The 23,608-nt window shown below is 33.5% G+C and overlaps 1 protein-coding gene across 2 annotated transcripts in view; it reads left to right on the forward strand.

Annotated features, from left to right (window-relative positions):
• LOC125052112 overlaps positions 1-23,128 on the forward strand; it is a 63,938-nt gene extending 40,810 nt beyond the window's left edge. The window contains exons 4-17 of one of the 2 annotated variants that reach the window (XM_047652756.1): positions 12,261-12,469; positions 12,696-12,809; positions 13,296-13,481; positions 13,904-14,052; positions 14,460-14,604; positions 18,230-18,366; positions 20,148-20,307; positions 20,405-20,562; positions 20,724-20,880; positions 21,011-21,171; positions 21,294-21,489; positions 21,559-21,736; positions 21,809-21,996; positions 22,301-23,128. In XM_047652756.1, coding sequence (XP_047508712.1) covers positions 12,261-12,469; positions 12,696-12,809; positions 13,296-13,481; positions 13,904-14,052; positions 14,460-14,604; positions 18,230-18,366; positions 20,148-20,307; positions 20,405-20,562; positions 20,724-20,880; positions 21,011-21,171; positions 21,294-21,489; positions 21,559-21,736; positions 21,809-21,996; positions 22,301-22,386 — 2,224 coding nt within the window. In that variant the 3' untranslated portion in view covers positions 22,387-23,128. The remainder of the gene's footprint in view (positions 1-12,260; positions 12,470-12,695; positions 12,810-13,295; positions 13,482-13,903; positions 14,053-14,459; positions 14,605-18,229; positions 18,367-20,147; positions 20,308-20,404; positions 20,563-20,723; positions 20,881-21,010; positions 21,172-21,293; positions 21,490-21,558; positions 21,737-21,808; positions 21,997-22,300) is intronic. The other variant, XM_047652757.1, reaches the window with a different exon arrangement.
• The last annotated feature ends 480 nt before the right edge of the window (positions 23,129-23,608 follow it).

The raw sequence follows: 23,608 nt of genomic DNA on the forward strand, positions 1-23,608 counted from the left end.
CAACTAATTTGGTAACACTTGCTCATAGCACTGTACACGGGGTCACAATAAATTATCACAGGAGGCGTTGACACGTTGTGAACTATGTATATTCCCGTTGACAGTTTCATATCTTTATTAATTATCGTCGTGTACAATCAAGCATAAAAGTGTCAAAGGTTGCGGCAAGAAAACAACAACATAAATATTCATAGTATGTATTGTCTTTTATTGACATAACTTTTACACATTTAAAGGAAACAATTTTTTATCGGATTGATTCGAATTTTAAATTTAACCGACGTTTCGCGTGCTTTACAGCGTGTGTGGTCACGGTGACTGAAGACAAAAGGTGTTGAATGTCAAAAAGTATCACAGCTGTAGAAAAAGTTGTATTATCTGTATTTATTTCCGCGGAGTTGGTATCGACTAAAAGATGGAGGGTTTTGGCAGAAATCGCTCACGGTGTCCTCTATTTTCGCGGATTGTTTATCTTGAGATTTTAATTTGGATATTATTGGATCCCAGGTGTTTCACAATTTTAGGCCGTCTTAATTATGAAAAATAATTGTCAATTTATAATACATAAATACATAACTTCAATCCGTTAAAAAATTGTTTCCTATAAATATTCATTTTGTAACTGTCTTACGATTAGTGAACGCAATATGTTCTTGTAAATTTTAAAAACTGAAAACGATTGCTGATTTTAATATTAATCATTTGAATTTGACAACCGTCAAAGAACTTTAGTATCACTGATGTCCTAAAATATGTACTATCGGTAGCGCACGTAACAAGCGTCAACCCGTATCAAACCCCGGACTGTCTAATCGCTCTTATGGGAGTTCATTGAAACGTATTTTCTGCCCGGTTGTACATATTGAGGAATTGAGCTGCAAAACGTCACAAAACGAAGGTAATTAATAACGGCTGTGCGATAGTAATGGATAAATAACTTTGGTTAAAATCTTGACATAGCATTTATTTGATTAAATATAGCATAATTAGATTGTTTTTACGAATTTTATACGTATACTGAAGCTATTTTTATTCAATCAGTCGTTGTTAGTAAAGATAAAAAATAGATAGTCGTCTCCCTCTATGTTTCCCTTATAATAATAAGCGTTATTTGGGTTTTAAATTTCTTAAGTGCATTGGTTCTATCGATATTCAATTAGATATATGTCGAACTGTTGTAAACCGAATTTGACTTATAATAATTTAACTCACAGTGAAGTATGCGTATTTCAATTTTTTTTATATAATAGGGGGGCTAACGAGCTTGCGGGACGACCAAAAACGGGTGTTGAAAAGAGGCAGGAGGGATCAACCTAAACAATTATTCCAAGTATAATTTTAAAATTTATTTAGTAATTTATTAAAATTAAACCTTAAGCCCTTATTAACAAGTCTTCTTTATCCATATCCTTATCTTGTAAGTGAGGCAGGTTCTGCATAACGCACATAAATCCACCTGGCTTTGTACCGGGCGTGTGAAGCCATTCCTATGTCTCGTAAATACAGAGGTAATTAACTGTACCTGTCGACTCTCTAGCGACGTGGCTAGCTTCCAATTATATAACTGATATGGATTACAGTTATAAAGGGCCGTGTCAGAGGTTTATGTTAAAGTTACAGATTTACTTATTCAGTTTATATATACATGAAGCTTCTGAAGCTCTTGAACTAAACTAATATAAATTACGACGTTTAAAAATGGATTTCACGTTATTTCACTATATATATTCTATATTCCTTGATTAAAACAAATGTAACTTGTAAATGTACATCTTATTTCATTGAAATAATTCATTAAAAGTATCTTGTATGAAATTATCTTAACGATATCGGACTAAATACAGGAGATTATAGCTTCTATTTCGTAGTTTAGCAAATGTGTTCCTACATCTAGGGGAGATACAAAGAGCGGTATCTTGGTGCACTTACTAGATTAACACACGAACACTGTGTATTTCGATACGTTATATAAACAGTCGTCTATTGGTTGGTGGGCCTAAAATTACTGAAACGGAGCATGAAATAATTTTTTTTTCTATATTCGTTTTGTTAGTGGAAAGATTTGTATTTTTTTTTATAATGAATAATCTACTGCACCGATTACAAAAATTCTTTCACTGTTATATTAATTATACAGGGTGGCCAAAAAGTCAAAAAGATATTGGAGCGACTCATGGCCATGTGTAATACCTTTTCAGAATCCCTATGAAATGCGCCAAAACTTGTAAAACAGGGTCACTTTTCGGTAAAGTAATTTTTTTTCACAGTGGGGTCCGAAGTAAACAAAAAGTTTTGATTTGAAAAAACTTTATATCGTATAACTTAATATTATCTTCAATACACTTAATAAACCAATCTAGTGGATATTATGAGAAAGATACAGGATGTAGATAGTTTCGAATTTTAATAAGAATTAGTAAAAAAAAGTCAATTTTCATATAAAACGCAAAATAAATTATAACTCTGCAGGGGTTGAGCTTAGAGACCTCCCGTAGAACAATTTTTTACAGCTGATGACCTCATCTATCCCCTATTTGCGTTTGATCCACGACTTTTTGGCCACCTTGTATATATATATATATATGTATATGCTTTTCTCTGAGGGATTTATAAAAAATATCCAGACGTACAAAGCTGGAACAGGATATCATTACATAATTATGTATTTCACACCTTTATTGTACATAAAATACAAATAGGTGAAACGTAAACGTGTTTATATAAAATTATAATGAAAGGAAACTAAATTTTTTTCTCCGTATTACTGGGGCATTGGATCTCGCACTTGATCACATATTTAAAGCAAAAATATAAATGTCTTGGTGTGGCAGTGAAGTTAACATGAATAAATTAAAATGGAAATATAAAATGCACACTTGAAAACATCGTATACTTCACCACTACAATTTACACATAATCTTTTTATTGTATAACCTCAAAACGAACCTAGTGTTCATTTTAATTGTTGGCTTTCTTAGGTAACATTTCATATACGTTAACCTGATTTTATAGTAGCATTATGCAATAAACTTATATGAAGCACCCTTTGTTTGCATGAAAATCATATACGCGTACCCTATGCCACAAGCCGGTGTATTTGTCACAGTTCATTTACATAACCTTTCACCTCCTATGAGGTCCAATGAAAACTACAGTAGTAATTGCACTTAAGAAGAATATAAAACAGCAACAGGACAAGTCGATAACAAATAGTTAGGACATGGCAAGAGTCCAAAAAACGTTACGAAGGTACGCCAATACAGATAGCGTTGCTTGAAACGAATACAGAACTTTAATTACCGAGCACGGCATAAACAACAGTCTGTGTAATTGTTCAGCCTAGGAATAAAATTGAATGCATTCTTGTTATTGTGTATTCTACTGACTGTTAGGATAAAATTATTTTAATTAGCATCTTGGAGCTGTAGCTTTAAGCGCGTATTGTAACCGTATGGTATGAACTCATGAGTTCATCTATCATGATAGATTCATCAAATTTAATTAGTGACTATTATTAGATAAATAAAATGACTACAATACTGTTTCTATGGAATTATTTATCTCTGACATGTTTTGCTAATATGATGTGAGATCCAGTGCCTTGAAAAAACAAGCTTAACTCATGAGTCGAAATGCAAAAAAATTGTTTACCAAATATTATATCTTAATGTGATTATTGGAACGAAGTTCCTTATCGCGCGTTGTGAAAGGGGGCTAGACGGAAAAAATTCTTACGAAAAGTTGTCACGACACTTTTTTGCTATTTGCTATTGTAATACACCGGTTCTCGTCCGGTCACCAAAGTTAAGCAACGCCGGGCCAGGTCAATTAGTCGTGGTAAACGTACACCAGAATCCCTGTACAATAAATGCGGGATAGTTATATCTAGGAATATCAATAACTAGGGATAGTTACCTTGCAAAATACAATACCTTTAAAAAATATTCATTGTAATTCTGCGAATTCAAAACTTAGTGAACTAATATAACAACGAGAACACCTTATACAAGGAGATGAACCAGATGAGACTGAATTAAAATATCTGAACCACGAAATACGAAATATGCTTATTAATTGTGCCACTTAATTTTATATTTAGGTTATTTTACTATTTAATCCCAGCGTAGCACAAGGACATCATACTTCTTCCTCTTCTAGATTCCTGGTCTCTTAAAACTTTAATAGACGATGAAATATAATATTGGAATCGAGAAAATCTATCATACTGTTATGATACCATTTAAAATATAAATTAATCGAAAGGAACTTCGTTCCATCCGGATGTCCCTTGACACCTCTCAAGTTTTTTATTTTTATATCTGTCTAACGTCAAATTTACGTAAGCAACTGTCAAGAAACTCTTTAATTACGAAAGATTTAAAGAAATACCAGAAATACCTTTAAAAAAAATAAAACGACTGCCATAGTTAATTTATTTGATTTTAATTATATATTTCGATAGAACTTATTCATTAATATACCATAATAGTGAAAGATTCATATTTTTCTTTTTTCCTATAATTTTTATTAAACGTAGCTTAATATGAAACTAATTCTCGATGAAAAATATGTCATAACTGAAAGAAAATTACGGTAATAAAAGAGAATGTTCGCTTGCACTATGACAGAAAATTAAGTCTCGTACTACCAGTCACTTTTATGACTTCAAGACCGTAATTTATATTTCAATTACTCTATTTTCATACACATATGCAGTGTACGTTATATAATCTATTTTTCATTGGTGAGTGAAACAAAACGGAAGAGAAAAAGATTGTTTCACTCATACTTTCTTAATATTGCCAATCCGCCTTACGTTGATTAGAAATATATGATGAGTTAAGTCCAGCATAAATACAAATTCAAAAACTAGTTATAAGATGCTGATCTCAGTTTTACAAGGTGAATAAGTAAATTCTCAGTTTTATGGTTCAGCTTATTTAACAATTTCGTATCTTTAAAATTCAGCCAAGTCGAAATAGATTAGGTTGAACTTCAGAACTATGTTAAGACCAAATTGTGATCTCGATGCTCGATATACTCTATCTGAAGCTTAATTTATTAATGAAATCTAAATTTATTCGAAGACAGTTCACCAACCTCAATTTAGAAAATTCAAATTTAATGTTATTTGCGTACCAATTCTTAAAAGGCCGGCAACGGACTCGCGAGCCCTCTGGCATTGAGTGTGTCCATGGGCGTCGGTATCACATCAGGTGAGCCTACTGCCCGTTTGCCCGCTGTTCTATAAAAAAAATTGAAAAATCAAATACAAACCATTAAGAGGCAGGACATTAATTTTTAAGTGCTCTAAAATTGTCTAGCTCAGCACTCCCAGAGCCCAGTTTATAGCCTAGATGCGGCATTAAAACAGGTAACTTTACGACCCCCACTCCCCGCCTTGAGGTATTATTCCGTTACCTTTGTCCGCAAATTGAACTCCCGACCTCATACAGTAATTTTAAATTACTTTTGACTTTTACGATGGAATCATTGTTAAATTCTATTATTCCTTAATACCAATAGCTTAGGTATTATTTCCATTGGTATTTATTTATTGCTAGTACACTTTTAGGATTTATTAAATGCAATATTCATACAGTTAAATGCAACTGGTTATAGAAGTGTGTCTCTTATGTTACTGACGAACTTCTCATTTATGTACATTGTATAGTTTAAAACAATAGTCGTACAACCCTTGGTAAGATTTCTGTACCAGTTGCCTTCTCTGCTTGACACAAGACGTCGAATTTTGGGTTTGAAGCTGGTTTCCTCACAAGGTTATCCTTCACCGTACCAACGAGTGTTAAATGTGCATAAAGCAAGAAAAGCCTAGGTGCACAGCAGAGGTTTGAACCTAGCACCTCTGGGATCTTGAGAACTTGTGGCACTAGTGCCGATAGCCAATCTTCAGATAAAAAACTGGTCAATCGCAACTATACCACTCAATGTATAGTCTCAAACTTGATTCTTATACATAGTACTAGCTGTCTCGGTGCGCTGGGCCTAAGTTTTTACACTACTAATTTTTCCTAGATCCTCAACCTGATAGAAATTGAAAACCATACTTATAATTTTTCTACATTGCGCCGGTTAGGTTGGTCTTTTAGGCAGGCCATTGAAGATTTTTTTGAATCTTCAGACCCTGGACTTCCCGATTTTTTCTCTACTCAGTTTTGGATTTTCTATACGAAAAACACCCCCCCATATCACCTTTCCCTCGAAAGAAAAAGCGATGAAATGTGGTAATTCAGCTTTATATATTAGAATTCAGAACTAACGTAGCGTAACAACCGACACTTCTTGACTCAAACCTAGCGTTTTTAGGCATCGGTTTGAATCGGTGAAATAATGGTTCTACAAAGAAAATGTGCCGCTAAGAATGTGCACTTCTGGAATGTCTAATATCGAAATAGTTGGCAGCTTGAAAACAGTAACTTTAAACAGATTACACTATAAAGTCTGTCTAGAGATTGTTAGATAATTTACATGTCAATATTAAATGAAAATTCCATTGTTTGCCAAATATATATTGCATATAGCTTGGCTGGAACCCAAGTAGCGGGCGTAACAAAGGACTCTTAGGATTGCCGTACACGAACCAATTGAATGATTATTATTTTGTGATTTAATAATACGGTTAAAACTGTGCAAACGTATATGTTTAAATGTATCGACAATAAATGTGTTTTATAAAAACCAAGAACTTTAAAAGCAATGTTTAATGGGAATTGAAAGTATTTTCTATGCTCAAGAGTCAAGGTGAATAAATATTAATCCCATTTACTTCATTGTTTTCTTAAAAATTGTTTAACATAATCACTATAGTATAAATTATTAATTAAATCAGAACTCTGTAAGTTTCAAGTAAAAGCAAATACTAGATACGTGAGGTATTCTAAAAAAATATAGTTCGTTTATTATGAACCTATACAAAAGAGATTTAGAATGCATAAATGAATTTAAAACTTTGAAATAACTCGACGAGACGACGGAATGACGAGCGTTTCATTTTAACAGTTTTATTTAAGTCCAAGAAGTATATTAAACTCCAATGTCGCAAGATTTATATCTTTACTTATCTTTGAATGAATGAAAACTTCTGAATCATGCATATACAATAATAGCTATATAATTGTATGACTTGATATTTATCGTTAACTTTTAATAACCGCTTTAAATATGTGAACGTAATTGGTGATTCTATAACCACATTGTGCTTTGGTAAGTGCCCATGTTTGGCAGCCGTATGTGAAGATTAAGCGTAACCCAGAGAGTCATGAAAAGAAGTATAATAAAGAAAAGAAGAATTTACAAAATAAGTAACAAAGTATTTAAGAGATAATACAGGGTTTGCTGACGTTGTATATAAAACAAAAGAACTAAAATGTAAATGGGCTGGACATACCATAAGAGGAGCAGATAAATGGAGCAAAATTGTAACACTATGGCAACCAAGAGGCCATAAAAGAGATACAGAGGTAGGCAATTTAAAAGGTGGGCCGATGAAATCATGGAAACGGCTGGAAAGACTAGGACCTGGATGAGATTGGTATACAATAAGGAAGGCCTTTGCCCGTAGACACACAGAATCAGTTATCGTAGATTAAGAAAAACAATAGTTATAATGTATATATTTTGTATTTCTGATATAAGGCTATAAATAAATAAATAGTGATTATCAAAATCTTCGATTATTGACTTCGATTCCCAGCGATAGAATAGTTTTTTTCTGGTTAGTACTCTAACATTCGCTATTCTAACGCTGGGATTAACACATATGAAAGGTGTCTGCCTTACGGGCTACTAAAAGGTTGCAGGACGTTTGAAATGAGAGAGTAAAAAGGAGTAGAACTTTTAACGGTAATCTATTACATCACCGGAAATCATCTATTACAATGGAAAAATGAAGGGTTGCGATGTAATAATAATAATAATATTTCACTCTATCAATTTACCGATTTATTGTTGTAGAGTTAATTTCGATTTTCCTTTTTTTTTATAAATAGCTGGCCTGACGTTTGGCCACAATCCCACCTGATGTTAAGTGAGATGTAGCGTAATGGAGGGCAGGTCTGTTCAGGAGATGCCTGTTGAATCCCCGCTTGAATGAATCCATATCATACTGCGTAAGGCAGAAGGAAAGGGGCAAGGCGTTCCACTCCTTTGCTGTTTTTTATAGGTGAAGCTCCAGCGTGCTTCTAGATGAGCGTTGTTTGAATGAGGACGAATCAGATTGTGTAGTTCCGCGGAGCATACTCCGGTGTGCTATCTATAGAAGACTGAGAGGCAGGCAACTGAACGACGATGGTCAAAACTCAAGAGATGAGATTTAACTTAGCCCACCTCTCAATACCGCCCAGATGATTTGGCAGCACCGGCCCGGAAATGACTGCATGATCGGACTTAAGCTTGATAGATATTAAAAAGGTTTTCCTATACACTGAGCATAGAACCTGGGTCGAGCTTTGTAATCGAGAGAAACGTCAAAGAATGGAACATAATACTCCATATCTTGACGAATTACATCAGAGATATTGTTCGCGCAGGCTGTCGGGTGAGTGGGACTGAAGCACACCTCCTGCCAATGATAAGATCCAATTACGCATCTCATCCCAGTCGGCTGACTTGTATCTCCACACTCTCTTCCGACCCTTAAGTATGGTCAGGTGGACGACACAGACTTTAGCAGACAGTGATCGGACATTCCAAGTGGGGCAGAAACAGATACCACGTACCGGTTCGGATCTTAGGTCAGCAAAAGGTCAAGGCTTCGCATTATGGTCTTCGATATCCGGCATCGAGTAGCTTCACAGACCAATTGGGAGAGATTAAAAGTCTCACAAGGTCTTCTCATAAGGAACCAACCCATAACCATTCCGGTTGGTGTGCATTAAAATCCCTCAAAAGAACAAGCTGAGCCGTTGGATATCTTAGTTTGGAGTCAGCCACTTCATGAGATAAGTAAAAAGTCTAGTCACGTTAAACCGTGTGCAATCGGTATACACAACATTATTACCAGTTTGACATGCGAGAATAGGACATCAGAATGCAAAGGAAAGGGAAAAGTAACGCTTCTTTCAATAACAGAAAACAGCTTAGTTATTTTGCGATTGGTTATGGAAAATTTACAAACCAAGCTAACTCTCACGCAAATTTCAAATTAATGTATGTGTGCTGCTACTGACAAAATTGTTGGAGTTACAACAAAGCAATTATACAAATCGCCGCCGACACTACGGTAGTGTAGTGTAGTATTTTAATATAGCATAAATAATCTGTTTGTGCATGTGTGTTATTTTATACTAACACTCGTATCTATAAATATCAAAGCTGGTAGATGTAACTCAGTATTTGCTAAAAATATTATAATCTATTAAACATATAAACTATGTTTATACCTATCGACATCAGTATTTTAAATAATTAAATATTTCATAAAATTATACTATGATACCTTGTTTTATTCACATGATCATGATTACCTCGCGTAGCCACTTACCCAATAACTTTTCGCTCCGCTTGTGTCACAGTGACGTGTTATATAATTCTATTGCAAAAGATTTCTAGCCATCAGCGAGTTACCTTTATATCGAATTGTTGCTCCAGGTCACATCTGGAGGCCGATGTCGAGATATTGGTGATTAGATTGAACATCTACGCGGTTGTGTTGTAAATTTATTTTTTATATGTATGTGAACTAATTTTTTTTACACTTATGAGTACTTTACACTTATCCAAATAAATAGTATTGTAGTTTAAAACTATATTTAAAAGAATAATAGTAAATGTCACACTGAAATATTAATAAATGTAGATAGAAAACAGACATAAAAGCTAATATTATAAAGTTTATTTAGAAGAAAGTATTACAGTATCATTTTTAAATTGCTATTCTTGTGAAATAATTTGTACTTAACATAAAATCTAGAAAGGTCACAATTCCAACGGTTCTAAATTTGTTTACAAAGGTTTTTATTAGAACTAAAATTACAAAGTAAAAAACACAAATGAAACTACCATTAAAGTTTTAAACGCTGCCGGAATCGAGTTACAATAATCTAAATAACTTGAATCTTCCTTTTACAGAATGTTTCAACTTTTAACTGTCTGAAAGTAGAATAATTAAGGTGCAATTAATTTTAATTCCTCAGTTCCTTTAAGTAAGTAAACTAATACTAATAAATAAGATGAAAATGTCTGTGTAATGTAAATTAATGTGTGAAATTTATATACTTATGAGTTGTTATTCATTTATCAAGATTTCCTACTATACGGACAGCCATTGCTTACGTCTAACATGAGTGAGAACTTGCCCAATTTGATTTCTAGTATCATTAAATCAATTTACTAACTAAGAATTTACTGAAGAGCTCGAGTATATTCTTATATCGTTTCTATTCAGACCATATTATCTTCTCGTAATCTTTGCACTTATCTTACCTTAAGAAGATATGGTATGTATGTTTGTATGTTAAGTATAGGTACGCTTTACTCATTTCAGCCAATGCATGTTGTCTATGGAGTTCCAATGAAACAACATTATCTTACCTAGTTATTTTTCCACCATTCATTTGAATGTTATTGAAATATGAAATATCCTATGATAAAAACAAACAGTCTACCTATTTCGTAAATAAACTTTATTGATTCGGCGAGTAGTTTAGATCAAATATTTTTCTTGGCTCCCTGGAGCGGTTCCAAGTACAGGGGCGGTACTGAATTGCTTCCTTCCGAAAACCACAGCGAATATAATTTGAGTGGTTCAGTAAAAGTGTTTATTACATGGTATTTCTGCCTTTTATAACCATTCACCAAACCGTGTAGTGTCAGATCTGCATTTGTTTCAATTTTTTTTTGCAAGAAACTGTTAATTGCGAAAAATAAAAATAGAAAAATTTGTGGATTCAGATTGGTTCACAGCTTGGAATCTGGCTAGTTAAAATTTGTAACTGCAACATTTATGTATTTTTAGCATACCCACAAAATGCCTCAAAAATAAAAAGTTATATCAAAGTTAAATTATATATAGATTGATTAAATCTTGCTTTGTCGTAATTTTGTTTACTATATGTACGTAAACTGCACCCAGATGTAAAGAGTTGTTTTAAAATGAGTCAATGGAGGAAGTGCGCACAATTTGGCATCACTTGTGCTCTATGATTCGGAAAAAAATTGCAGCCACATTCTAACAATACGTCGCATACAAAGGGTTCTTTGCATTTTATCGTCCACATTGAAGAGGAAATTGTGTATAATATATTAAAGTTTACGAAACAAAGAAATGATTGTGTATATACAATGTATATTAGTTCGTGCAACCGGACCATCGCCCTAATTCAAATAGGTATATATATATATTTGTCGGATAAATTGCTGACTCCATCGTTACGCCATCAGAACTGTCACGCGTTCCCTGTACGCATTGTCAAAAGTCAAGATAGCACCTCAACCCACCTTGACCCCAAAATAAATCTCTATAATTAGGGTCCTACAAGAAAAAAGCGTACCATTTATGAAAATGCCGGCAGCGGGCTTGCGAGCCTTCTGGCAGTGTGAGTGTCCATGGGCGGTGGTTTCACTTAACATCAGGTGATGGTGAGGCCCGTTTGCCGTCTGTAACATAAAAAATATATTAACCAAATCAACATTAAAATCAACTGACTCAAACTTAACATCATAACATATCGTCATAATCATAACATTCCCTGACACATACACATATTTATTGATCTAAACTATTGTTAAAAAATCGAGTCGATTGTGTGTTGGGTTTATCTCAGGAAGGAAGGAAACTTCTCTGCAATCGTCCCTTAATGAAAGCTATATAACATAATGCTTCAATCGGATAAACTATGTTACCGCGGGCCAAAAAACATCTATAGGTGCGTACAGACTATATAACATAACATGTTATACAACATTGCTATACAACATGTTTCAGATAATGTGGACACTGAATGTTATAAAACATGTTATAATAACATGTTATTGATATGTATGCTAGGACGAACCCAACATCTACGTTTTTTTTGTTTTTCTTTTGTTATTTAAAATGGTTATATAACGTTGTTATATTGCATTGTTATTCTAATGTGTACAGTATTGTTTTATGTTATAATGTTGAATAACAAGGTTACATAATGTGGACGTGTTATAAAACACAAGTTATATAATATGTTACATAGTCTGTACGCACCCTAAGAAAGACGTCATCATTTACCTACTTGTAAGCACTAATTTAAAAACAATTGTTTCAGTGTAGATTTTAGAAATGGACCACCAACACATTGGGCTCTGGCAGGCGAGTTCGAAACGAGAGCTCACTTTGTCCTAAACGAGTCAGATACTACCGCAGCCCATCTAGTTATTGAGAAGGTTACTCAGTATGACGAAGCCTTATATAGATGTAGGATAGACTATATTGATGCTCCTACAAAGAATTATAAAGTCAATTTAACAGTCATTGGTAAGCGCCTGAAACTACATTGATAACGTTTTTATTTATTAACTAATTAATAAAAATAATTGCTGTTTTAATTGTCTCATAATTATATATTACACAAATAAAGTAATAACAATAAAAATATTCTATTTGAATAGAGTACGTTGTATTTGTTATGGATTGAGATTTAACAGAATCTGCATGAACAATGAACAATGGGCGTATAATTTATAAAAGTTATTGATTGCAGTACCTCCTGACCCACCCAGAATATATGATAGCGAGGGTCGAGAGATCACTGGCAACTTGGCTGGACCTTATCGAGAAGGACAGGAGCTCAAGCTGACCTGCCAGGCTCCTGGTGGTAAGCTGTAACATATGTTATTTATAGTAAAAATTAGAATAGGGAATGTATCGAACATTAAAATTGAAGATGTGAGATTTCTACTTTATCCGAAATACATGATGTATACAGCCCTGCGATTCTGTAACTTACTAACTTGATTTCGCATTCTGATAAACAATAAACTACAAGCCCTCCTTATCATAATGCCAAATCGTAAAATGACTGCTTCACGACTGATTTGAGCGTGACCGCCGCTGCGCTGTGAGAGTTCGAAAAGTGAGTTAAAGAATCGCAAGGCAGATTTGCAAAACTGTTCATATGAAGCGACAATACAGATTTCACTTAAAGAGCTAAATTAGTACAAAGCTATTTAGATAAAGTTGATTGTATGCCCTTTTAGGTAGTGAATTATCAAGTTTTATGAAAAATCGCAGCCAATATTATCCCAGTTAATATTAAAGCCAAAATATATAATCACTGAAATGTAAGTTCATATGTTTTAAGGTAAGCCCATGCCTGATATCACTTGGTACCATGGCAATGAACGGCTAAGCATCGCTAGAGACTCGTTCAATTGTCAAGTGCACATAAAAAGCTTGTCGCGTGAAATGAGTGGGGCAAAACTACGGTGCAGAGTTGACCCGCCCCTATTGCAGCACTTAGTCAAAGATGTTTCGCTTAAGGTTTATTGTAAGTACATTAAGTACGTAGTTATAGTTTGAGGTCTATTCTAAATGGAGCATGCGCAACATATAGTGTTTGTTTCAATCCTAAGACGTATTTTTTTACATTTAACACGCGTCAGATTTCTTACGTTTTTTACACACGCTATGAGACATTATTGCAAACATAAAAGGAAGTACAACCGGTGTTGGAACGCACGACTTCATGGTTCAGTAACCCAAGCTTAATCAGAAGGCTGCACTAGTTTTTTATTAAATATGACAATATAATTAAAAGAAACAAGACAGAGATTTGTAAAGATATACATTCTAGTCTCGGATATATTTAAATCTTAATATTGATATTGATAAAATATGTATGCAATATAATGTAATATTAATTGTTTAGTAAGAACAGTTCATTAATATGTTTGATATTTTCTATAATAGTGAAGCCTCAATATGTAAGGGTGACTGGAAGCGGAGCGACTCGCGCTGGCCACGAAAGGTCATTCGTTTGTACAACGCGCGGGTCAAAACCAGCCCCAAACATCGACTGGTTTATAAATGCGCAAAAAATCGACTCAGGGCTTACGCAGGTATAGTTTTTACTTTTATTGTATACGTAAACGTTTTATAATATACATTAACAGATCAATGTAGTAACCAAAATATTACATTATTTATTAGGGGCCAGCTATATCTCGAATTCTATCAGCAGAATAGTTTAATAATAAGTACTTTAATAAGATGGAAGTACTTATTATTAAACTACCAATTTGAAAATAACGATAGTCCAATCGATTAAAGCGGGTTTATTTATAGGCTACGTAACCTCTACGAACTATCGCAGAGGCTCGTAGCATTAGTAGTTGTTGCTACAAAACAATGAACCAAATAATCTTCATACGTAAACTTTTTAACGTTTTTTCTAATATTACATATTATAAATAAGCACTTTGGAATTATATTTTTTATTAGTTTTAAAATGTTTCTCCGCTAATAGGTGGAAGTTGATGGACAATTAACAAGAAGTATTCTGACTTGGCGTGTAAGACGAGAAGATAGTGGCAGAGAGCTGGTCTGCCGCGTTTCCAACCCATGGTTTCCAGCCTATACTCTAGAAGATTCTATAGTACTAGAAGTAATTTGTAAGTACGGATTTAAATTTTAAAAGGCAAAATGTACATTGATTAGAAGTAGGATTTACTCAACTTTAATACTATAATAAATAAAAACCTACTCCGTCTAATGCTGGCAGAATTTTATATGCGTATGCTAATGTACCTCGGAAGAAAACTGTAAAATCTTATTTTTACTTGGAGAATGCATTTGGAGTTACGCACGTTTATAAAGTACTTGTGGGAATATTTTACTGTATAATATATTCACTATTCACTATATTGCATATCATTCGTTAAACTATAAACTCCGTAGATATTATATATATATTATCAACATACATATTATGCTTCTACATCTTTACGTGCTTCGAATTGATTGATAGTACAAATCAGATACCACACTTTCGCGCTACACTTCTTCTTAGGAATAGTAGTGTTAAACTAATTACTGAACCATAGATTACACATTACTATTAATATATTTTTAACTCCACGTTGATTACTCTTGGATGAATACACTATAAACACGTAGAGAATAAAAATAATACATACGTTTCTGTCTATTTACTTTTTCTTGTTTTATTTAAATGAAAAGCTACAAGCAAGCTATTGCGGTTGTAAACAGTTTATAAACGCACGTACTAAACAATAAACAAAGTTACAATACAAACAACGTGATAATTGTACTAGTGCATACTTTGTGCGGACTTTGTCGGACGCGTTGTGAATAGACAATGAATTTAGACTTATTCAATTCAATTTTAACAGTACCAATTTAACAATTTTTATAGACCAAAAATAAGCTAACATGTTATATTCTATTTATTAAATTTATTATGTTTGTTTAATTTGAAAGTGAATGTTTCATATTGGTCGTTGTAAAACATAATCGTTGATGTCGTACAATCACAAATTTAACAGTATATCAGTCTGTTAGTCCTAATTGGACGATTTAATCTAATATATAAAATTCTCGTGTCACAATGTTCGTTCCCTCATACCATACTCCTCCGAAACGGCTCGACCGAAACTTATGAAATTTTATATTCATATTCAGTAAGTCTGAGAATCGGCTACTATCTATCTTTCAAACCTCTAAGTGATAAGGAATAGCCCAAAAAATTTTTTTTACAATTTGCATTTCGCATGCAAAAATAGACACAACCCCTAATTTTCACCCTTCTACGTTCAACCCCTATTTTTTATTATTGTTGATAGTTATTTTTATTGTACTAAATTTTTTTCCTAGAAATAATATACATGGCAAAACAAACGTTTGCCGGGTCAGCAAGTATAATATAAAAATATAGATCCCAACTTCGCAAGAGTGGGTATCACCCGAAAACCCTGAAATATTATTAAAACCTTCCTGATCCTATTGACCAATATATCATTTATCCATATCATTCTAGATATTTCTATAAACTGTAACAAAATTTTGTATTTTAGTTTATCGCGAACCGATAGACAGATGTAGCGGAGGACTTGTTTTTAAATAATATAAACGTTAGACATACGCTGTCGGTGACTGTTTTGTTTAGCGTAATGTCTCAACGGATTTTTACCTCGTTTTCTTTGCAAATCTGACTCTCTGAAGTCTTTTTACTTTTTATAGTCAATGACACTTACAAATTACATCACTTGGTAGAAGATATAAAATGTAGATTTTAAATGTGGTGCAAAATTCTACTGTGGTTTTAACATCATTCTAGGTCTCTATGGACGTCTACTAATACAATAACATTTATTTATATGTTATTGAGCGCCGAGCTTCAAAATAGCATTCTAGTTTTTATTGCTAAGCTTTCCTCAAATTCTAAACACATGGAAAATGTACGAAACTAACTCACACAATAATTAATTAAATTACAATGTTCGCGATTTGAGAAGCACTGCTGCCTTTAATTACTTAAAGGTAACATTTTGTGCATGGCTCTATCCTTATTATTTGCTTGTTTGTACACAGTGCACTGAAATAACTTACTCCAATGTCTGAGGCGAAGGATTCTGTTTGCAAAATTACTTATGTTTTATACTTTATACATTTATTGACATGAAGAGTTTAAATAAATGTTATTTTCTTTTAAACAGAATATATCCATTAAATAATATTTGACGACCTGACTGACAATATGTTAATCCGTGATAAAACTTGCAATAAAGAACTTAGAACTTAAAGGCTCTCTTTAAAAAAAAATGTACTTATAATTTTTTTTAAGTTTAACTTTTGAAAAAAGTATATGGGAATATTCTTCTTAAATAGAAAATAATTAGAACCGATTTCTGTGTGTGCCTGTTTTTTTCTGCTATTCAAGACAGTCAAATACAATAAATCAATAGCCATGAAAATTCGTACAGCTGTTCTCGATTTTTAAGTGTTTGAACAAATCCGACTTTTTATATATTAAAGGTTACATGATTACTAAATTAATATATTACACTGTTTAAAAATATGAAGTATAAATAATAAAATTGTTTAATATTTACATAGTAACGACGTAAATTTTAATGTTAAAGACTTATTGAAATGATTTCCGAGAATAAACAATACGAGCAACTGTACAGTAAGATACTTTTGATACTTTCAATAATGTAAAAATCCAAAATGTTGAAATGCAATATGAAGTTAATAATTAAATGGAGAAACCTCGTATACCATACATTATTTACAGCTTTTAGTCGCGGTTCAACATTAATTAATATAGTGAATGGAAACTAATTAAAATAAGAAATTATAGTGTTTATAAGGTTTCACCTGATATTTCTCTATAATAGTTTATGGTACTAACTTGAGTAGGTACTTAATAATTACATACATAAATAATTTAAATTTAGTGACATTTTAATGTTTAAAAGTCGTTAAGAAGCTTTTAAATAAATTGTTGAAAACAAACTAAAAATCGTGCAGATTAGGTAAAAGATCCACTGATTTCAAATATAGTACTAAAATATTTCAGTTTTCTTCGAAAAAACCTTTGAGATCGATTTCCTACCAATCTCAAATTTTTATGAAGGGTTACTACGTTCTTTTCATAGAAATATGATGAATAAAACAAATACAGAAATGTTCCTGCCTGTTGCTTTGAAACACATCACATATAACCTTGTTATACAAATACAAATTTTGACCATTTCAGTATATTGAAAACTCAAAAATCATACAAAATTGTGTATTTTAAATTCTTTAAATTGAAACATTAAGATTTAATGTACGAATGAAAACACCACACCTTCGCTTTTCCACGAACAAAGCACAAAAAGTAATTTATAGTGAAAGCGTTAAATGTTTTATATCACAATATGTTCAGTTTCTTTTTACATTCGTTTAGTCAAGTAAGTAGTTATGTTATACTAAATTATGATTAACCGAGTTGGACATATAATTCAATATCATATACTATTAAAGCTTTCACTAAATTTATGAATCCATTACGAGTAGGATATTCCTCAAAGGAATTCAAGCATTTTTCATCATCTGTTGTCTCAAGCCATCTCTTAAAACACATGTACGAACATAAAAATAAAATAGTATTTAATATATTACATATTAATTGAATGCTCTAAACCCCGACAAGCTGCATGCTAGACCACCAAACTGATTAATTATTAATATTATGAAAATTTTATAAGTTGTTTTCGATATTTGTTACAGACCCACCAATACCCCAAATATCTCTTATCGAACCGAGGGAATCTCACCAGCTTCGCGAAGACGAAGATGCGGTATTGCTATGTTCTGCTGATGCATCACCACCAGCATTTAACTTTTCATTCTATAAGGGATTTGAGGTATAGTGTAAAAATTAATGTTTTGTTCAAATAGTTTTCTTTTTATTGTACATTGATGAGTATGCAGCTAGATTTCAAGACACGAAAGACCCTGTTTAAGATTCGCAGGGTGTCACTAAGTAAATGTATAAAGTGGATGTCAGAGTTCAGCAAAATTTGCAATCGTCATAGGTTGATATAGAACATCACTTTGCTGACTAAGCCGACAGGCTGTTCGAGTGACAACTCGACTCAAGTTCAGTTCTGTATGTAATGTCATAAATTCGCGTTTACGTTTAAATATGTTTTATAATAGTATTAGTTACCTAGCCTTAAAAACGACGCAATTACAAGAGTTTCATCGTATTCAGTATAATTTCTAATATGAGTAATGTAACTTGCGTAGGTTCATAATATAAGTTTGTTTTTGTAAGTTAATAATGAGATACGTGTAGTGAGCATGTGTACCATCTAAACAAACTTCATCATGCGTTCACGTAATTAATGTATGTAGTTACTTCATATAAATTATTCATTGTGAATAGTTAAGTAACAACAAGTTAAAGTTTAAAATTTCTTTAAAAAACCTTTAATAATATGAATATTCTCATTATTTATACTGTTTGAAATCTCTTTAAGTATATTTTATTAAGAAAAGAAAGGTATTTCCAAGGTATTAAACTAGCATTTCCTTTTTCTCTTCTTCTTAAAACATTAGTCAAACTATGTTTAAGTGCGTTGCAAATGTGAAAATTGCGATTCGAAATCTAGTTGGTCTAAAATTAATCAGGCAAGATAAGTCAACATTTATCATTTATTATAATTAAGACTTTTAATGTCAAAGCTAACAGTTTTTTTGATTGCCATAAAGGTTCACAAACAGTTTGATTAGGGAATTGGATTTAACAATACAATTTGATATCCTGCAAGTGAAGTCGTTTCACGCAAATTGAAACTTAAGTCTACACGACGTGACTCGTAGCGTGACAACACGTGACTGGGTAATTAGTATTAAATTAATTCAACATAAAAATTCAATTTATTATGCTGTAAAAGTAATAACTTTATAATAACGCTCCATTAACTGAGTTCGCTGCTATATTAGTTTTTTAACCGCTCCGCTCTCGATGAGGAATATCACAATCTATAGAATATCTTACTGTTCTTTGGATAAACAAAATATTTATAGGCTTATAATTAGAATTAATGCCCGAAAAACATGTCGGATCGCTGGATACCACATCAGATCCTAACTCTTTCGAAAGTCGGACAGTCAAGAAGTAAATTAATCACCGCATGGTTGGTTCTTTCGTCATAGTCGCGTGCGGGGTTTATCTTCAGTTTGAATCTGTTTAAATAGTGTCCAAAGCCCCGGGACCTCGTTTCCCTGTGTACCAACGTGCGCCTTTGCCCATTTAGATGGCACCCTACCAGGTTCCTGCGAATTTCGGCAACATAGACATTCGCTGAGTATGCATCCTTACCTTATACATTACAGTGCGGAGGCAGCCGTTTTGTTCCTTGTATCTGGACGGGACTGAGTCCCGTTGTGCCACTGTTCCAGTTTTTTGCAAGTTACTTTAAGTCTTTAGCAGGATTTGACAGTCGCGTTTGTTAAACTTACGTTTGCGTGTCACCACCATCGCATTGATTTTGTGAGCCGCAATCAAGCTTAGTTTTTCCTCTCACCCCACACATGCACAAGATCCAATGGATTAAATAAATGATCGGGCCATGACATAAATACATAATAGTACCTGATAACAGACCTTAATATAATTAATCTAGACTTTCACTTACAGGATCACCTAATACGTGACGATCCTGTTGGTGGTATATCTGTGGAAGGACAAAAACTGTTCCTCCATGGTCTGAGGAGGCACCATTCAGCCAGATATCGGTGCAGAGCGTGGAACTCAGAAGGCAGTGGATTAAGTGAAGCACTTAGTTTGAATATATTATGTTAGTGTCAAATTATAAATTATTACGGAATGTTTACTAATGTGTTTGGCGATGTTTCTTTATTTTGGTAAGTTATACTCTTAACTATTTTTTTTAGCTCGACCAGAATGCTCTGCCGGTAACGTAGTTCAGCAAATAGCTGGTGCCCCAGGTGGTGAAGTCAGAGCTCGATGTTCTGTTAGTGCTCCTTCTGCAAGAGATGCTGGACCACTTAAGTTTTATTGGACTTATAATGGGACCAGGGACGTTCTTCCAGTGAGTTAACCAGAATCCTTATAAACAATTTAACTAAAGTAGTCTTATTTTCTTTTCTACTACCCTACTTAAAAAAAACAAGGGAGGTATTGAAAATTAACCGTGCCTGTCAGTGAGAAGGGTCATGTTCAAACTCATTATCAAACATTCTTGGTTTTAAGATTCCTGTATCAAACGTAACAACAATGGGTTCAAGTAGCACTGCTATCCACGGATTACCTAATATTGATGACGAGGATTTGGGCTGGTTAGCCTGCTGGGCCAGAAATGATATTGGGAACCAAAGAGAACCATGCTTATTTAGGATCATGCCAGCTGGTGAGTCTTTATATAATTACTTGGCTATTTTTGTCATTTCAAACAGCAAATGTCATTTCAACACATTTTTACTAGCTATGGAAGTTATTTCTTAAATTTGTTTAAATTGAAGATATAATTTTTGGATCAGGTTACCCCGAATCACCGAGCAATTGCGAAATAGAGAATGACATTATAAGATGCGAGGCTGGACATGACGGCGGTCTCCCTCAATGGTTCGTTATGGAGGCCCTTGGGGTTAAACAGCAGGAAGTACAACGAAATGATCTGGATTCTGCTATGAATGATCAAGTATGAAAAACGAAAATACATTTTAGTTTTGATAGTGTGGTCGTCTTCAGCGAGTATCAGTGATATTAAATAATATTATTATAAAGAATCTGATAGGCTTAAAATATCCTAATGTTTTACAGGGTATTTCTGGGCGTGGATTAACTGAGACAGTCTATAAAACAAGCAATGATGCAACACCTCAATTTCCTCTCGACTCTCTTTCTCCTGGACGTTATACATTTCTAATATATGCTGTTAATCCTCGTGGTCGATCGTTACAACCCGCTGCGCTACATAGTGTTCCTGTAAGGACTATGGAAGACCTCGACCGACCAGGTAAGTGTAAATCCAAAGATTCAAATAAAAAAAAACGTGATAAAACCAACGATTTGTCACCTTTAACAGGTTCGCTCCAGACCATGACACCATCTCCACCACAATTAAGTCCCCAAGATAACAGCGTGCCTTTGCTGGTTGGTGCAGTTCTTGCCTTGGTGATGCTAACCATTCTTACTACTCTCTGCGTCACATTAGTGGTAATGTGTAAGAAGAAACCTCGTCGTACGCGGGACACAGAACAGAAGTAATTTCAAATTGGATAAAATATTTGAAATTATATTTGTGCATTTTTCTATTTTTTTTAAATTTCATATAGTGCCCTGACCCGTAACGTTGGAGTATCTATGTATAGTGGAACAGCACTCTCGCCGAGCATAGTACCGACCGTGGTGGTACGCGGTCACCGGGGATCTAGAGTACTAGCTGCTCGATGGTCAGGAGTCTTGGATGATACGCCACTTGCTGTACTTGCATTAGATACAAGGCCGCATTGTAAGCTTGAAGGTAAATACGATTAAGTTTTATTAGGTTAAAGTGTAATTTTCAATGAGTTTTATTTATCATGAGATGATTAAATTTGAATGAAGTCATTAAAAAAGAAATTTAAAGGATACATTTTTTCTCCTATCCAACTGCCTCAAAGGCGATATACTTATAAGATGTAAGTGATATAATATAACCTGCATATGTTATATAATATAAGCCCGCCTAAATATATGAAATTAATAGCCAAATATAGATAATTGAGAAGTATTTAAATATTTACAAAGAATCAAAATATATAAATAGCTGGTATCCTATTTTCCAGCAGATATGGACACTCACAGTGAAGATGATATCCAAGAAACTGAATTCATACGGCACGAGAACATGGAGACACAAACCGATTCCTGAAGAAAACCTGAATGTTTTCCATAATGTGGTTGTAAAAAGACAATAGATAACCACGTGACTTCAACATTGAGTCTTCGTACCACGTAATTCCAAGTTTGCGTCATCAGTGGTTTATTTTATATAATATATTAGTATATCTTATACATCAATATTAAGATTTGTTGTCAAACGACTTCTTTATTGTTCCTTGTTTACGAGTACCAATATTAGCCTATTATTGAAGGTACGTGGTAATACTGTAGTACTTTACTCTATTGCAGTGTTTCCCAACGGTTTTTTGCGCCAAGTAGTAGTATGCTCAACTACATACTATATCATAGATAATTGTGTGTGTGTTCCTTTAAGAAACTTAAATTATAGGTTTTAGGAAGAAATCACTAGAACTTGTTAGCAAAACACGGGTAGTAAAACATATAATCTAAAGCTGACATTCAAATTCCAAATAATTTTACAAATTCCTTAACAATTAAATTGCCCCCTTGTGAAACGTGGGTCCCACGTTGGGAAACATTACTATATTGTTATTTTGTACATTCGAGTGATAAGTTAAATGCATTCAGTATTATGTAAGTGATATAAGGTAGATTGCAATTCAAGATGGCGTGTACTAGTTTATTATTCGTCGTTAATGATAGGTTTTTAATATAGATTACACTCTATATAACTGAATAAAATGCATGACGAAGAAAATAAATGGCTATGGGAAAGATTCGGAGGTGAGACGAGAGGTAGCACGTTCTCCCAAAAAAAAAAACGATGGGATACACTCCGGGATTGCCGGCAGAAGTAAAAACTTGAATATTAACGTTGTGCATTTTTGATATTTTGGAATGGTTAGGGAATAATTTTGCACGAATTGCTTTAATTATCAGTATAAAAGTACTACCATTTATGTGGTAGAATACAATATTTATTTATTGCGCTATCGTACACAAACATGACAATTTATATTACATTAAATACGCCGCGCCAGCTGTCTACTCACCATCCGTCTTACGAATTTTCGATCAGGTCACGTGTCCTGACGCGAGTTTAACATTTTTTTTTACCCATTCCAAAAGTGTACAACGCCGCTAAAGAAGTTATCGCTTCAAATTGAATTTAATGCTTTTTTACATACAGATGATGGAATATTAAACACAAATAAATCAGATCCACCATCGTATTTTAAGTTTCAGCGATACAATTTCTTGTAAAGTATGAAAAAAAGGAGGTATTTTAT

Source organism: Pieris napi, chromosome 1, assembly GCF_905475465.1.
Source record: "Pieris napi chromosome 1, ilPieNapi1.2, whole genome shotgun sequence".
NCBI classification, from domain to species: Eukaryota; Metazoa; Arthropoda; class Insecta; order Lepidoptera; family Pieridae; genus Pieris; species Pieris napi.